At 31.8% G+C, this 19036-nt stretch overlaps 1 protein-coding gene across 2 annotated transcripts in view; it reads left to right on the top strand.

The window, feature by feature from the left end:
• Positions 1-19036, top strand: part of LOC136827021 (zwei Ig domain protein zig-8-like) — a 478879-nt gene that overhangs the window by 450655 nt on the left and 9188 nt on the right. For both annotated transcript variants that reach the window (XM_067084707.1, XM_067084706.1), the window contains 2 exons: positions 11366-11502; positions 18473-18644. In XM_067084707.1, coding sequence (XP_066940808.1) covers positions 11366-11502; positions 18473-18644 — 309 coding nt within the window. The remainder of the gene's footprint in view (positions 1-11365; positions 11503-18472; positions 18645-19036) is intronic.

Here is a 19036-nt window from a genome sequence, read left to right as displayed (position 1 = left end):
AAGGTATCTGTGAAAGATCCCGTGGAGGTTCGCGTGGAGATTCCCGAGCAGGTTCCCATGTAGGTTCCCATAAAGGTTCCCGTGAAATGCGATGGGGAGATTGATTTGGAGGTGTCTCCTGATTTTTTTTTTTTTATTTAGTCATTCATTTATGTTTATTTATTGGTGGGGGTGGGGGGTTAAGAGAAGGGATGGGAACCCCCCCCCCAACCCCTCCCCCAACACTAGTCAAGTTACAAAAGAAACGACCTATCAAAATAGGTAAATAGGAACCCCGCTGCGACCTCAGTCTTCAAGAACCAAAGAAAAAAAGGAATACAAAAAGAATTACAAACATGAGTACAAGAGGGAATATAGAAAGAAATATGAAAATTTATATAAAAAGGAATACAAAAAGTAACGCAAAAAATAAAAGCAACACAAAAAGGATAAGACATATGAATATGAAATGAATACAGAAAGGAATATTAAAAGCAGGTAAATAGAAATCCTCGGGTGATTCCACGAATACAATCTATTATTCTTTTTAATTAGCGGGACAATTCCCTCCCGAGAGAAGCGATTTAACTGGGGGAAAAATCAGAGGAAACTTATGGAAAAGGCGATTAAAGACTTGGAAAAGAGCTGCCGACTTTATTTATTTCATTTTTTTCTTTTTTCTTTTGTTTTTCTAATAAGGAGGAATATTCACTTTTTTTTTTGTTTGTTTGTTAATCCAGATTATATGACCGAGTCACTAATGACAAAAAACTTGGGAATGAGAAATAGGATGGGTGTCTTTTTTTGGTTTTTAGTTTTCTAGTTTTCTGTAAAAGAAAACTATTGTGCCGGCTTTGTCTGTCCGTCCGCACTTTATTCTGCCCGGACTTTTTCTGTCCGCCTTCAGATCTTAAAAACTACTGATGCTAGAGGACTACAAATTGGTATGTTGATCATCCACCCTCCAATCATCAAACATGCCAAATTGCACCCATCTAGCCTCAGTAGTTTTTATTTTATATAAGGTTAAAGTTAGCCATAATCGTGCTTCAGGGGGCCGTGGTTAAAGTTTCATGGGCCGCGGCTCATACAGCATTATACCGAAAGATAGATCTATTTTCGGTGGCCTTGATTATACGTTGTAGCGGCTGTACAGAAAACCCAATTGTGCCGAAGAAACTTCGGCGCATTTTTTACTTTTTTTTTTTTAATTGGTATATCAAGGATTCTTTTGAGATATAAAAAGGAATGATATATTTTTGGTGAGTAAATGAATATTATCGCTGCTGAAATATATTTACAGGTATAGAAATTAGTGAATAATAAGACAAATAAGTAGAGCAAAGAATACAAACTTTATTGTAGCATATAAATACTCATAATTCTTTGGAGTAAATGCATTGTATTATAATGAGTATACTTCTGAAATTCATAAAAGTTACAATTACAGTTTCAGCTGAATCATAGGATGACCTTCCATATACCCCCATTGCATGTATGTGAGTGCACACCCGCAAAAAAAAATATTTATATATATATATATATATATATATATATATATAGAGAGAGAGAGAGAGAGAGAGAGAGAGAGAGAGAGAGAGAGAGAGAGAGAGACAGAGAGAGAGAGAGAGAGAGACAGACAGACAGACAGACAGACAGACAGACAGACAATCAGACAGACAGACAATCACAGAGATAATCAACATCACAATCACGTCTTTCAATTGGGCAGCAGGAAATAAATTTCCATACAAGACTTGTATGGCTTAATGGGCAGCGCCCTTACCTTTCAATTGAAAGACCTGGGTTCTGATCCTGATGTGAGTCAGAAATTTATATATATATATATATATATATATATATATATATATATATATATATATATATATATATATATATATATATATATATATATACATTCACAAGTATTACTCATTTTGTAGTCATTTTGAAGTAGTTTGTGAAAACCTATTGTTTTTAATTATTTAGAAAGACTGGGCAAACATATATAGGCAGAAAATAAAATTTTAAAAAAAGGGTACTTTTAAAAAGACAGTCATATATTTACCATCAGTTAAAAAAATTGTCTTATATATATATATATATATATATATATATATATATATATATATATTATATATATATATATATATATGTATATATATGTATATATAATATATAATTATCTATGTATATGTAATATAGATTACATATATATTACACAATTATTGTTCATTTTAAGTAGAAGGAGTTTGTGAAAACCTATTATGTTTTTTTAGAAAGAAATACCATCTCATCACACGACTGGGCAAACTCACGTACAGCCAGAAAATAAAATTTAAACAAAAAAGAGGTACTTTTATAAAGACGGTGATTTATCTCCTGCTAAATCTCCCTTGTCAGCATCGGAAGAAGAAAGTTTAGATGTACTTGCACGATATCAATGGACCTTTAACCCCACCTCCCCACCCCAAAAAAAAAGAAACAACTACCCAACATTTTAAACTATGAAAAAACTTCCGCCTCTCTTTTCCAGATGAAGACAAATTGATGCCCTTTGTTTCAATGATAAAGTAAGGAGATGGAGAAAAAGAGAAAGTAAGGAGATGGAATAAAAAAAAAAAGCGAGAGAAAGGATCTTCAGTCATTTTTATGAAGAAGAGGCTGAGTCGGCCATTTTTGCCTTGAAGTTTTGCTAGATGTTCGTCATAATCAGAGTGGGGGAAAAATATAAGGTTGTTCCATTTAGCCTCTTTGGTCTCACGGTGTCAAAAAAAGAAAGATATTACAAATTGGGTCTTATTTTTTTATCAATTCTTTCTGTTTTTTTTTTTTTCTTTTCCATTTTTATTATTATTAAGATCCGTATTATTAATATTATTATTTTTGTTATTATTACTATCAGCTGGTTTATAAAGGCGCCTCTGGCCAGCTTAGATAAACTGGGAGAATTGTGAGACGATGATTCATCTTTTCGGGGTTTCAATATATTTTTTTTCCTTTCAATTCTTTATATATATATATATATATATATATATATATATATATATATATATATATATATATATATATATATATATATATATATACATATATATATATATATATAATATAATATATATATATGAAGCATTGAAAGCATTGAAAGAAAAGAAAAGAATAATGGAAACTGTCTGAAAGAAGAATTAATGTCCCTCAATTCAAGAAGAAGAAGAAGAAGAAGAAAGAATAGAAAGGAAAAAAAACATATATTGAAATCGCCGAAAAGATGAATCATCGTCTCACAATTCTCCCAGTTTATCTAAGCTGGCCAGAGGCGCCTTTATAAACCAGCTGATGATAATAATAATAATAATAATAATAATAATAATAATAATAATAATAATAATAATAATAATAATAATAATAATAATAATAATAATAACAAAAAATGGAAAGAGAAAAATAAAAAAAACGAAGAAATTGAAAACATCTAAGCAGGCCAGAAACGCCTTGATAAACCAGATAATAATAATAATAATAATAATAATAATAATAATAATAATAATAATAATAATAATAATAATATAATAATAATAATAATAATAATAATAAATAAAGAGAAAGAGAGAAGTAACGAACGAAAGAATAGGAAGAAAAAACTTGAAACATCGGAAAGATGAATCAATATATCCCTGAAATTCAAGAAGAAGAAGAAGAAGAAAAAAAGAAGAGGAATAAGAAGAAGAAAAAAAGAAGAACAAGAAGGAGAAGAAGAAGAGAGAAACAAAGAAACGACGAGAGAATTGAAAACAAAAACAAAAAATTGAAACCTGAACGAAGAATCAATACGTCCACAGAATTCTCCCAGTTTATCAAAGCACTCCAGAGGAGCCTTTTTTATAAACCAGCGGGCTCCTTCGCATCAGAGGGGGCGGAGGTGGGGGGGTCACATCCCCGGGTCATAAATCGTCCCTCTCACGTCTTCGCAATTATATATCATTGTCCCAGGCTCCGAAGAAGCCTCCTCCGGCTTCATAATCTTGTCGTAAATCTGACTCGAAAATGGTTTATTACTACAGAGGGGGTCGGCTTCGGTTGTGGGTGGAAGTATCAATCTGAAGTTGATTCGTTTTCTTCTCTTTGTTATTATTATTATTATTATTATTATTATTATTATTATTATTATTATTATTATATTATTATTATTTTACTATTATTATTATTATTATTTATTATTTACGATAGGCTCCCTGAAATCAAACTGATCCATTATTATTATTATTATTATGACGAGGTTGCAGGAGCACGCTGCGAACGCTGGAACCGGCGCTGCTGTCCCCCACTACCCTACCAATCCCCTGCCTACCCGGCCCCCAACCTGGACGGACAAACAGGTTTGCAGGAGGAGGGTGGATGCGTCATGTCTCCCCTGCCCTCCCGATCCCCCTACCTAACCGGCCCCATCCGGGCTGGACAAACAAGAAAGATCCATTTGTATTATTATTATTATTATTATTATTATTATTATTATTATTATTATTATTATTATTATTATTATTATTATTATGATATTACCTATATATATATATATATATATATATATATATATATATATATATATATATATATTTATATTTATATATATGTATACTGTATATATATATATATATATATATATATATATATATATATATATATATATATATATATATAAAAGTGCGTGTGCATTTGCTCATTCGCATTCCCATGCTTGCATTAACCACGCGTACATTAATGCTTGCATGCACATCAATATCAGTACATTAACGTCGATATCCGTGAAACTCGCGCGCATATAAGAGATATTTCAGGCACGACTGAATACGATTCGAGAGAACTGACGCATTCATAATTACCATCTATCTCATTAACAAGGAATAAAGGGTTGGCCTTTTGGCCTACGTAATCCATCCCATAATTATGTGGGAGTGTTTACCACTTCGGCCAATGTGTGTTTCTCTTTTTTTTTTTTTTTTTTTTTTACTTTTTCCAGTCGGTGTTTAGTAAAGCAATTGAGTAGACAGACTGACAGATTCCAGGAAATTATTAATGGAAGTTGAGTTGTATTTGTGATAGGAATAGATAAGTTCTAAGTGTCCGGCTACTGATTACACAGATACATACACGTAGACACACAATCACGTATGTATATGTATATATATATATGTGTGTGTGTGTATAGATTTATATATATATGTATATATATATATATATATATATATATATATATATATATATATATATATATATATATATATACAAATATTTATATATATATATATATATATATATATATATGTATGTATATACATATATATATATGTATATATATACATATATTTATATATATAATTATTTAAATATATATATATATATATATACTGAATAATTATTTAAAGAATGTCTTAGAGAAAAATAGAGAGAGAGAGAGAGAGAGAGAGAGAGAGAGAGAGAGAGGCTTCGAATACCGGCTAAACTTCCCGAAAGAGTAAAAAATAATGAATAATTATCTACAGACATAAAAAGAACGATTTAAATAAAAGAAAACAGCACCTCAAAATTTCAAAAAATATCAAAAACATAAAAAATGGAAAAAAACAATATTAACCCCAGAAACTGCGACGCCAGAGCGACATGAAGTGCCAACCTCTGAGGATCAGTACAAAGTGTTTGCATGAATGGAGGCCACGGGGGCGGGGGGGGGATTATCTCACCCGAGTCACCCAGGGCACAGTAAAAGGAGGTTGAAGTTGACGCTAACAGATGGCGCGCGAGGCTCCAACGGCATGGTGTTATTACGATCTTATCAGACCGTATGGCGTTGCTTAATTCCATTGATCTTCTGTGTGTATTTGTGTATGTGTATGTGTATGTATGCATGTATGTATGGGTGGATGTGTTTATATATATATATATATATATATATATATATATATATATATATATATATATATATATATAATATATATATATATATATATATATATATATATATATATATATATATATATACACACATACACATTCACCCATTCAGCGAATATACTGAGAAAAGAGTATAATTAATCAATAAACGCCTAGAATTATTGTCAAAGGTAATTGTTAAACAATTATTTCAACAAATTTTGATGACATACGGAAATTACAATTCATAATAAATGATCCATAATCATTTTTAAATCTGGAAGTAAGTAATAATAATAATAATAATAATAATAATAATAATAATAAATATTTCTATGATTTTTAAAATAAACCAAAAATTCGCTCAAGAAATGTTTAATTACATTACAATATCTAATTTTGGGATGTTAGAAATTTTTGAACATTCATCTAAAGTTAAAATTTAATCAATAATTACTTTTCCCCCGTTTTTGACACCTTTTAAAAAAAACCACTCAAGGTCTCCATTTCACACACCTTCCCGCATTGCACAGATGTTTGACACATGTGAAAAAAACCCATTTACGTCACTTCCGGTTCAGTGGTCTTAATGGACCAGATAGTCCGATTTTCCTTTTTTTTTTTTTTTTTTTTTGAGTTTCAAAAATGGTCGTGTATTCTCCACCGATTTTCCAGAGTTTTTGGGGTCGTTTTTGTACATCTGTAATTATTTTAAGAGGGTTATACCTGTAATTCATGAAGAATATAGTAATTTTACTCATTTTAGTTTTTGGGCGCCTATAGTTGTAAAAAGGTTTTACCTGTGATTCAGTAAGTATATAGCAATTTCACATTTTTAGTCACATGTAGTTGGAAAAGAGTTACCTGTAATTTATTTTTGAGGACTTGTAATTGTAAAAGGGTTGTATCTGTAATTTTTGAAATATGTACTAATTTTATATTTTCACCACCTGTAATTGTAAAGTCATGCAGTTATATAATAAATTTACAATAATGAATTTTCTTACATATGCCAAACCGACTTACTGTCTTAATAATATCACGGATCTAATATGAAGGTAAATTTTGTAGATGGTGTGAGCATGTGGTAAGAATGAGAGAGAAGGAAGGATTGAAGAGGGATTGGATGAAACCTTCATGTGTAGAAGGCCCAGAGGGAAAGATAAAGGATTAAATAGCATGGTAAAGTGAGGGAGGATTTGGAGAAGAAGGGTTTAGTGGAGGGAGATGCTTTCGATAAAATCAGAGAAGACGAATTACGGCAACCAACCCTTAGCTTATGGAAACAGTGGGGATAATTGAGGATAATTGAAGAGGTTGCAATTGGAATTAATCCTCTAGGAAACCCCCAAAAAAAATCAGTAGAATAATTAAGATGATGAGAAATGAAATCTCTCAAAAATAAAGAATTATTGGTAACTTTGATATAGGATTAATCTCTTTAGAATAATGGGTGAAATAAATATGACAACAGGAAATAAAATCTCTCAGAAATGAAGAATCATTGAAGAGGCTACCATGGGAATTAATCCCTTCAGAAAATCCAGCAGAATAATCGATAAAGTAGTTATGATAACGAGAAATAAAATCGCTGTGAAGAAATGGCGAAATTTGTAAAGAAAACTTTTTATAATTGCAGAATTAAACGACATAAACTTTTGAAAGATTATATTGCATCTCATTAGTAAAAAGGGGGGGAGTGTAAGGGTTAATCCACCAAGATTTCGAAAGACTTTTCTTCTTTTTATCTCTTAGTTAACCTCATTATACAAAATGATAATTAGGGAAAAATGTAAAATTTCGACGAATGGAAATCTCATTTACTTCCCGCGAGCGGGAATTTGAAAGTTTCTCTGCAAATAATTAAGAATAATCTATTCATTTTTCGTTCCTTACTTGACCATAGAAAGCTTTTTTTTAACCATATCGTTCTTATACAGTTGGCGTCGCAGTGACTCTAGAGTAGCTTTGGGACTTTTGTTCCAACCACTTTATTTCTTTGAAGTAAGGTTTTGAAGTGAATAACAATCAATGTGTGGACCTCTGGACTCGGAATAACCAAACGAGATATATATTGCTATCATTTGTTTGATGTTCCACTACTCAGAGGAATTATTATTATTATTATTATTATTATTATTATTATTATTATTATTATTATTATTAAGGAAATTTTAGTAATGTTATATTAGTTTGCCTTTCTACAAGAAGTTTTATTATTATTATTATTATTATTATTATTATTATTATTATTATTATTATTATTTAACATAGTCATATTTATATAGAACAAAATAAAAAAAACATTAATTTGCATACCAACCTTCACAATCTTTAAATCTTAATTTGTGAAACAATAAAAAAATCAAATAAAATAGAACAAAAAAGTAATATGAGCCATCGAAAATAACGACGAAAATAAACGAGCTGACAGATAAATATATATATATATAAGCTGACGTCAGCAGATTCGTCCTTCAACGCGTTCCTCGGTGATACTGGATCTGAGGAGAGGCCATATTTTCCTCTCCTGTCACGCCTCTCCTCACCGAGTGAGGAATCCTCATACCTTGATTGCGACCCAGTGACGAATACGGAATTTTGTTGTGGTTGTTCGTCTGTCGTTGTTGCTCTTGTTGTTGGTCTGGTTGTTGCTCTTGGAATCGTCGCGGTGGAAGTTGTTTCCTTCTGAATTCTGGTGTTGCGGTTTTTATTTAATTTTTTGACTGTTGTGGTTGTTTTTCTGCTGTCGTTCTCGGTTGTTGCTCTTGTAAGCTTCTTGGTGGAAGTTGTTTCCTTCTGAATTTTGTTGTTGCTGTATTATTGTATTTTTGTGGATGCTGATGAGTTGGTAATCGTTCATTGTTGTTTTTGTTGTTTTACTGTTGGTTCTTCATTCGTGACAATGTTGTTTTTTGAAGCAAAAGAATTGCTAATGTTGTTTCTTAGTATTTTTCACTTTCTTTCTTGAGCATTGATTGAAGTAGTGTATCATTTTACTACTACTACTACTACTACTACTACTACTACTACTACTACTGCTGCTGCTGCTGCTACTACTACTACTACTACTACTAATAATAATAATAATAATAATAAAAATAATAATAATAATAATAATAATAATAAAAAGTATTTATGTATATATATACATCCGTCTATATATATATATTTATTATATATATATATATATATATATATATATATATATATATATATATATATATATATATATATATATATATATATATATATATAATATATAATATATATATATATATATATATATATATATATTATATATATATATATATATATATATTTAACACCTTCATTCACGACAATTAATTATTCACCTAACGTATTTATATATTCCCCAATATGACGGAGGCAGCGTGGCGTCATACATATGAGACGAAGATTTATTATATAATCAATTATATGTAAAATCTAACGAAATATCAATCGCTTCTCCAACTCCGGGAGCCACGGAGTGGAAAAAAAAAATAGACCTTATTTGTTATGCACAAGTTTGCCTCCGGCAAATGGCCCAGGTAGAGCGGAAACGAACAGTTTCCAGCTAGATAGAGAGGGGGAGGTCTTATGTATAAGTATATGTTTATACATATGTACAGTATATATATATATATATATATATAAATATAAATATATATATATTATACTGTATATGTGTACATTATATATATATATATATATTATATATATATATATATATATATATATATATATATATATATATATATATATGTATTTATGTATAATGTATATGTATATATAAATTAAGACAAAATCCATTCACTCCATTGTTTCTCTTTCCTTCGTGGATTTTGTCTTCATTTATATATTCATCGCGTTCCATATTTTCGTGATTCAGTTATACATACATATATATTATATATATGTATATATATATATATATATATATATAATATGTATACATATGTATTTATGTATATATTTATTTATTAATATTCGTATACAAAATAAAAAAATGAAGATATATATATACACGTATATAATAATATATAGATAAATTTAACAGGAATGCCATCAAACTTCCATGATGTGGAATTTAACTTTTCCATTTCACCGGAATTTCCATGCTGACACAGAGAATAATCTCCTTTTCCCAGTAAACATGACTTTAATGTCAAGAGCAGGCAGCGGATGAATTGCAGAATCATTTAATACGGGGAAAATGTCAGCATCGTAAAAGCAACCATTGATGAGGAACTAATCAGGGCTACAATAAAGTCAAACTCATTAACACTTGACAGCGACTTTGAACTGAGTCGTGAAGTGTCAGGTCAGAGAAGATGAATACAAGGTTACTGGGTTGTTCAACATGACTTTGGAAGGTTTATTACAAAATAAACAGTTGGATGGACGCTCAAACTACTGTACCTAATTTGTTATTTTGTACGTAAAGAGACGATGTTTTCCACAGATTCTTATTCCTTGGGAAGGATATACACACACACACATGATGGATACGTATTACGTGTTTGAAAACACGCTGACGTGTGATATATAAATGCAGACGTACCACGGGGGAAACGTAACACTGGGTGTGGATTCTGGCCGCTTGAAGATGTCTTAGATACAAAGATGAAACCGGTCAGGATTGATACTCAGTGTTTCATTTTTCCTGTGGTACTCTGCTACATACATGTGTGTGTATGTGTGTGTGTGTGTATTTGATAAGCCTGTATCGACATTGCAATGGTATCGAGCTGACATTTTAGAATGACAGGATACCTACGTAATAAGAACTGTTAAGTCTGTCTTATAATATGTGAAAACCTTTTTTTTTATAAGTAAAGCCATATTCTTCGGAAGCTTGAATTTCAATCAATGGTCCCTGTAGGCCTGTTCCATATAAACAGGGTTCATCTTCTTAATAATAATAATAATAATAATAATAATAATAATAATAATAATAATAATAATAACAAAGTACATACATACATACATTCTAATTAAACTATTAATCTCTCATAATAATAATAATAATAATAATAATAATAATAATAATAATAACATACATATATACTCGTACATACATACATACATACATTCTAATTAAACTATTAATCTCTCTTAATGACAATAAAAATAATAATAATAATAATCATACATACATACATACATACACTGTAATTATACTAATCTCTCTTAATAATAATAATAATAATACATACATACATACATACATACATACATACATACATTCTTATTAAACAGTTAATCTCTCTTAATAATAATAATAATAAATACATACATATTTACATACATACATACATGCATTCTAATTGAACTATTAATCTCTCTTAATAATAATAATAATAATAATATTACAGACATACATACATACATACATACACGCTTAATAAACTATTAATCTCTCTTTTTCTCTCTCTCTCTCTCTGTCTCTCCACAGGTACAGCGTGCGCTTCGAGAACCCCAACAACTGGAAACTGCAGATCCGTTACGCACAGAAGAGAGACGAGGGTCTTTACGAGTGTCAGATCTCCACCCACCCGCCCAAAATAAAGAGGGTTTACCTCAGCGTAACAGGTGAGGGAGAGACGCCTTCGTTCAGGTGAGGTTGTCGTTAGTGGGTTGGGAGTCACCTGGGATAATCACCCCCCAAAAAAAAAAAAAAAGATAAAATTTATTTCAATTTTGGGTTGTGGGTATAAGGTGTGTCGTGACTTGTTAAAGCACTGATATATATATATATATATATATATATATATATATATATATATATATATATATATATATATATATATATATATATATATATATATATATTTTTATGTTTGTGTGTTTGTGTGTGTGTGTGTGTGTGTTTGTGTGTATAACTGAATCACGAAAATATGGAACGTAATGAATGTATAAATAAAGAGATGGATTTTGTCTTTGTGTATATATATATATATATATATATATATATATATATATATATATATATATATATATAGAGAGAGAGAGAGAGAGAGAGAGAGAGAGAGAGAGAGAGAGAGAGAGAGAGAGAGAGAGAGAGAGAGAGTCATACCACTGAAAAATAGATTAAGATAAAACCGTATATGAGAAATAACAAAGTTAATGAGGATAAAACGGTTAAACTATGAGAGAGAGAGAGAGAGAGAGTGAGTGAGTTATACCACTGAATAAGAGATAGAGAGATTAAGATAAAGCCATATATGAGAAATAACAAAGCTAAAGAAGATAAAACAGTTCAACTATGAAATGAGACTCGTGTGACTCATTCCAGCCTCATCAGTAAAAAGCATTTTAGTCTATTTGCTGGGGCGGCTGAAGTAAGAGTTAAAATGAGGTTGGTAGAAATGTGCCCTCACCCACCATGACTGCGACCCACAACAGTCGACTAGCTGTCAGGTATAATTTCACTGCTACTTTGCTATTCAATGTAAAGTGTTATAATTATCTTTTTAAGGAAATATATGGTTTTAATCCTCTTTGTGGTCAGCCTATCATACTAGACAAATTTTCGTTTGTAAAACTCTACGGGAACCGCTACCCACTTTTCACTTATTGTAAATGGCTTTTCTTGGATGTAATATTTTGGTACATAATAAACATGATTTTGTTTTGATATACAATAGGTTTCGTGTATCACACTCACCAGCTCTGTAGCACACACATACATACTTACATACATACATACATACTCACTCTCACTTGAAAAACCGGGGTTCGGTTCCGGTGTGAGTCAGAAATTTTTTTCTGTGAAACTCTTTCCCATGTGTCCATTTCCAAATATATACATACATACATACGTACATACATATATATATATGTGTGTGTGTGTGTGTGTGTGTGTATATATATATATATATATATATATACATATGTGTGTGTGTGTGTGTGTGTAGAAACAGGCAGACTGACATGTTTGGATATCTATGCGTGAGAAAGTGAGAAAAGACTTTTTTCTATCACAAGCTATCAAACCAGCACTACAAAAAACAACGAAAATACGAGAGAGAGAGAGAGAGAGAGAGAGAGAGAATGTAATCAGTCCAGTATCACGAAAATTCAGCAAAGCAGAATGAACTCCATTTGGCAGAAGCCGGCCAACCGAGATGGCGGAAAAAAAAAAAAATAATGCACAGCTGGGGAGCTCAGGTGAGCCCCGGGAATAATATCACCATCTCCCTGATGAACTGCAAGGCCTCCTGGTCACCTGTCTCACCTGTCCGTCACCTGTTTCACGTGCGTCATCAGCGGCAAGCACACCTGCGGTTCCGGCCTCGCTTTTCGTGTCAAAAATTCATATATATTTAATAGAAGTTATGATTGTGATTTGTATTATTTTTTTGTTTTTGTTTTGTGTGTGTTTTTTTTTATTTTTGTTGGTCTCTTTTAAAATTATAAATGACGACTGTGATTTTCGTTTATATTTTTGTCGTCAATGTCTTTAAAATGATTGATTTATGTCATATGGCGTCGCAACGAATGTGATCATTGGCATAGTTAAATTGAGACTGTTAAAGAAGAAAAAATTGATTTAGGCTAGAGAAAAAAACATATGCTTTATTTCACTAATTATTCTTATTTTCTCCCGGTTATTCAGAGATAGAAAAAAGTGATTTATTCTAATTTTCGCTCCTATGCCTTGGAAGTTATACAGTGAATATTGTATTTTATATAAAAATCGTTTAGGTTTTATGTAATTATTTATATTTCTGTGTTCAATCTTTCTAGAAGCCGTTCGTTGACTTACCTTTGTCTAAATGAAATTAAAAGTAAAAAAAAAAATAATTTACACCATAATGATTATTTGCCTTTCATCTTCGGACCCAAGATAATTGAATATTTTCCTTTATCAGCTGATAAAAATTTATGAATAAAAAGTAAGGCCATAAAGGGAGATATTTCTAGCTATTTTCCATCTTCCTCAATGGCAGGATCGATCACCCTACAACCCGTAGGGAACCGGTTAGTGCCGTCGGTGCACCTCATGCGGTGCACTGTAAGCATTACTTAAGGTTCTTTGCAGCGTGCCTTCGGCCCCTAGCTGCAACCCTTTCGTTCCTTTTACTGTACCTCCTTTCATGTAATCTTTCTTCTATCTTTCTTTCCAACCTCTCCCAACAATTGATTCATAGTGCAATAGCGAGGTTTTCCTCCTGTTACACCTTTCAAACCTTTTACTGTCAATTTCCGTTTCTGCGCTGAATAACCTCATAGGTCCCAGTGCTTGGCCCTTGGCCTAAATTCTATATACAATTCTATATACGACGATCACCTTACATTCTTATAAAAATAAGCTAAATACTCTTTAGGGATATCAATTCAACATTCAACAGATACTCGGATATTGAATTGTCTGCATATTCATATCAAAAGCGTAAACGTAAAAAAATTCAGTTCTTCACAAAAAAATTATATTCGCAATTTGAAAACAAGCGTTAAAATATTGAATAAAAACCACATAATTCTACATAAGAAGTTTACCAGTAATATAAACACGATTGAAAATAGGAATATTAATTCTTCAGAATAATGGTTACAGGCTGTGGCAATCCGTATAAAAATTACATTAAAGCATGCGTATAATTAAAAATTTAATTAAAAATTCATATTGATAATTAAAAGCTGTTTTTTGTCGCTGCATTTTCCTCTCCAAAGAACTCTAACATTACGACGAAACTCTGTATTGACTTGTTGTACTTAGCAATGAGCACAAACTCAAACATGACACCTGACTCCCGATCTAAAAAACGTCACTCGAGCGAAGCAAAATGTTCCAGAGAGAGAGAGAGAGAGAGAGAGGCGTTACAGTATTTGCTTTCGTGTTCGCCTTGATGAATTTTACGTGGCAACTCTCGCTCGAGTGTTTATTGAACGTTCTCCTCAAGTGTCAAAATCCGTTGCTTGTCGTTTGCTGTTTGTTGATGTTTATATCACTTTGTTTGCTGTTTTGTTGTTTGTTTCTATTTTTACAATTTTTACCTCCTCTTAAATCCCTATTTTTCTTGTGTCTTTATTTAATACTTTAGTCTGTGAAAGCGTTCCCAGTAGGCTATTGGCTATTAAAACTTATTTTTTATGGATATCAACATATTATTATTATTATTATTATTATTATTATTATTATTATTATTATTATTATTATTTTATTATTATTTGTAAAAATCTAATTATCACATGAGCCACTAAAATAGTGGAAAGTCCACGATAATATTTACACCTAAATATATATTTACACATACATCAATGTGGATTTTTTCGCCATTATTATTATTATTATTATTGTTATTATTATTATTATTATTATTATTATTATTATTATTATTATTATTATTATTATTATTATTATTATTATTCATAACTAGTAGGCATTCATATAGAATCAGCAGAAAAGCCATAAACTCAATACAAGTAATGAATTAAAATTGACTGTTTTATTTCTCATCTTTACACTCATTCCTGTCACCGAAGTTACGCAAATGATAGTGTAACTGAGTGTAAACATAAACGAATGAATATCTTACAACCGAGAGTGTAATATTGGATATTTAGTTACCACTGTGTATTAGGTAACTAAATTTTACCCCTAAAATTATCCATTTCTGAAATATAGCAGCATAGATACTTATATAGTTATCATGTAGTGGTTCTCAGTCTTTTTTTTTAGTGATGGCACCAGAAACCAGATAACTAATGCAGTCAAACAGTACATTTGGCAACCTTCTTCACCATCCCACCATATCGCATGAATGAACTTCTTATCTTATGAATAAAATTATTTTCCAGACTCAAACCCAAATCAGTACACCGTATATGCAGAAATATACTGCACAAACAAAGTTCATATCAAAGGAATTAGATAAACATAATTAGAGTAGACACACTGATAATAATTACATGAAGACTTCTGCAAACATTTTTCCTTTTTTTTTACAAATGTTCATTGAGATGATCTAGCCAAGACAAAATTCATGGCAATTTTGCGGCACCCAGTTTGAGAATCAGTTATAGAAAGTAAGTAGAAAGTGGGGACTGATATTCGGTGTTTCCGGCTATCCAGAAAATCTGAGATTCTTCGAAGAATAGAATATTCGTTTTTATTTTGTTCTCCCTTCCTTTAATCCAGTTTTATCGCCTGGTTCACGTTTCGTATGCACATACACATAGCTTCTTGTGTACGTACGTCGGACGAATTACAAAGCAGTGCAAAAATAGCAAGGACAAAGTTACACACAGTAGCAGTGAAAAGCAAAAATTAGCAAGGGCCTTAAAGTATGTTGGACAGTGCACAATGAAGTTGTAAAATGTGGTTGTAAAATATATTGATCAGTGCATACTGCCGTATATTGATCATTTCTGTGTTATAAAGTGTGTTGATCAGTGCTTACTGCATTGCTCAGCTACATTGTATTGATCATTGCATATTGTAAAATATATTGATACAGTGCATACTGTGCTTGTAAAAGTATGTTGATCATTGCATATTGTGTTGTAAAAGTATGTTGCTCAGTGCATAATGTGGTTGTAAAAATATGTTGATCAGTGCATACTGTGGTTGTAAAAGTATGTTGATCATTGCATACTGTGTTGTAAAAGTATGTTGATCAGTGCATACTGTGGTTGTAAAAGTATGTTGATCATTGCATACTTTGTATGATCATTGCATCAGTGCATACTGTGCAAAAGTATGTTGAATTGCATATTGGTTGTAACAATATCTTGATCGGTGCATACTGTGCATATGTTGATCATTGCATATTGTGTTGTAAATACTGTGGTTGTAAAAGTATATTAATCATTGCATACTGTGTTGTAAAAGTATGTTGATCAGTGCATACTGTGGTTGTAAAAGTATGCTGCTCAGTGCATAATGTGGTTGTAAAAGTATGCTGCTCAATGCATAATGTGGTTGTAAAAGTATGCTGCTCAGTGCATGATTTGGTTGTAAAAGCATGCTGCTTACAGTGAATGGCCTTGTTGGCCCCAGTGCCTGGGCTGTAAATATCGGTATGCATGCATCAATCAGTACATATTTGTAACGGTATGCTGCTCAAATCGGTACCTAACCTCATCAAATCCCAAAGATTTGTAATATGATCTTTTCCATTTTACATTTCGCATGAATGATTTCATTGAAAATTTGATTTACTTTTGTCAAATTACAATGAGTCACTTGCCGTGTAATCCAACAGAATGACACCAATATAGGCCTAAGGCTGCACATCTCTTCCATTATCGTTTTTCCACAATTTTCCTTATCTTTCATAATATTTGTATAAATTATTCATAATAATTTCTATTCTCTTTTATTTAATTTGTTTCTGGCCGTGTAGTTACGCGACTTATATCTTTCGTAACTCAACTTTTTAGTTTTCTGTAAAAGAAAACTGTTGTGCCGGCTTTGTTTGTCCGTCCGCACTTTCTTTGTCCGCACTTTTTCTGTCCGCCCTCAGATCTTTAAAACTACTGAGGCTGAGGCTGCAAATTGTTAGGGCACCCACCATCCAAATTGTTATGTTGATCACCCACCATCCAATCATCACATACCAAATTGCAGCCCTCTAGCCTCAGTAGTTTTGATTTTATTTAATGTTAAGGTTAGCCATAATCGTGCTTCTGGCAACGATATAGGATAGGCCATCACCGGGTCGTTGTTAAAGATTCATGGGCCGCGGCTCATACAGCATTATACCGAAAGGTAGATCTATTTACGATGGCCTTTATTATACGCTGTATCGGCTGTACAGAAAACTCGATTGCGCAAAGTTACTTCGGCTCATTTGTTGCTTGTTTTCATGTTTATTCATTATTCCCAACATAATTGGTACCGCGTTTGTTGCCCGTACACTCACCAAAATATTTACAGTTTCAGCTTTGTTGACCTGACCTCGTTTCGTTTCTGTTTTTCAGCGACAAAGCCTCGAAATTAAAATGATTCTCTCTCTCTCTCTCTCTCTCTCTCTCTCTCTCTCTCTCTCTCTCTCTCTCTCTCTCTCTCTCTCTCTCATTACAAAGTTGAGTTCTTTCTTTCCCTGCCCGTAGGTAATGGATTCTCTCTCTCTCTCTCTCTCTCTCTCTCTCTCTCTCTCTCTCTCTCTCTCTCTCTCTCTCTCTCTCTCTCTCTCAGATGATACACATTTGCTTTTGTACCGAAGATGAAATATCTATTGCAAAAAAAGTAAGATTTAGTTATTTAAAAGAGAATGAGAGAAAGAGAGACGTCTTTGCATCAAAGAAGTCAGTTTTTCTCCAAATATATATATATATATATATATATATATATATATATATATATATATATATATATATATATATATATATATATATATGTGTATATGTGTGTGTGTGTTTGTGTGTATATGTATATATATAAACATATACATATATATAAATATGTTTATATACAGTATGATTTATTTATTTGTATGTATATATATATATAACTATATATGTGTATGTATTTATTTATTTATTTATATATGTTTATATATGTGTGTGTGTTCTCACATATATGCTCTACCACTGATTCTCCTTCTTCCCCCAGTGCCTGAAATCGAGGTTCGAGACCCAAGAGGGGCAGTGGTCCGCGACGCTTACTACAGGGTGGATTCGACAGTGGGTCTTCAGTGTGTGGTGATGCCCGCCCCACCAACCCGCCTCGTCAGATGGACAAAAGGGAACCACATTGTCAACACGATGCCAGAGAAAGGCATCAGGTAAGGTTAAATGGGCGTTTGACAAGTTCGACAGGAAGGGCTGTACCATAGGCATTGCACCGTGGCCTTTCTTGGTCTTGGGTTTGGGTTCTCTTGTGTTGAGGGTACAGTCAGATTCTTTTCGCTCTTTTTTTTTTTTTTGTTCACTTTCTTGTTTTTATTTTTTTTTGGGGGGCGGGGGTAAAGTTTATAGGCGCGGCTGATGAGAAAGCAAAACAATTAACATTATTGACTTGACACAGGTGTCAGTTATGTCAGTGATGCAGTTGCAAAGTGCAGATGTTGGGCAGAAATGCAATGAATGATAATATACAAATGGAAATAAATAGTTGAATGGATGAATGAACAATAGTGAATGATATTGTATAAATGGAAATCAACAATTGATTGGA

The sequence above is a fragment of the Macrobrachium rosenbergii genome, chromosome 41 (genome assembly GCF_040412425.1).
Source record: "Macrobrachium rosenbergii isolate ZJJX-2024 chromosome 41, ASM4041242v1, whole genome shotgun sequence".
Taxonomy (NCBI): Eukaryota; Metazoa; Arthropoda; class Malacostraca; order Decapoda; family Palaemonidae; genus Macrobrachium; species Macrobrachium rosenbergii.
Note: the sequence above shows the minus strand (reverse complement) of the source record. Positions and strands in the feature narration are given on the sequence as shown.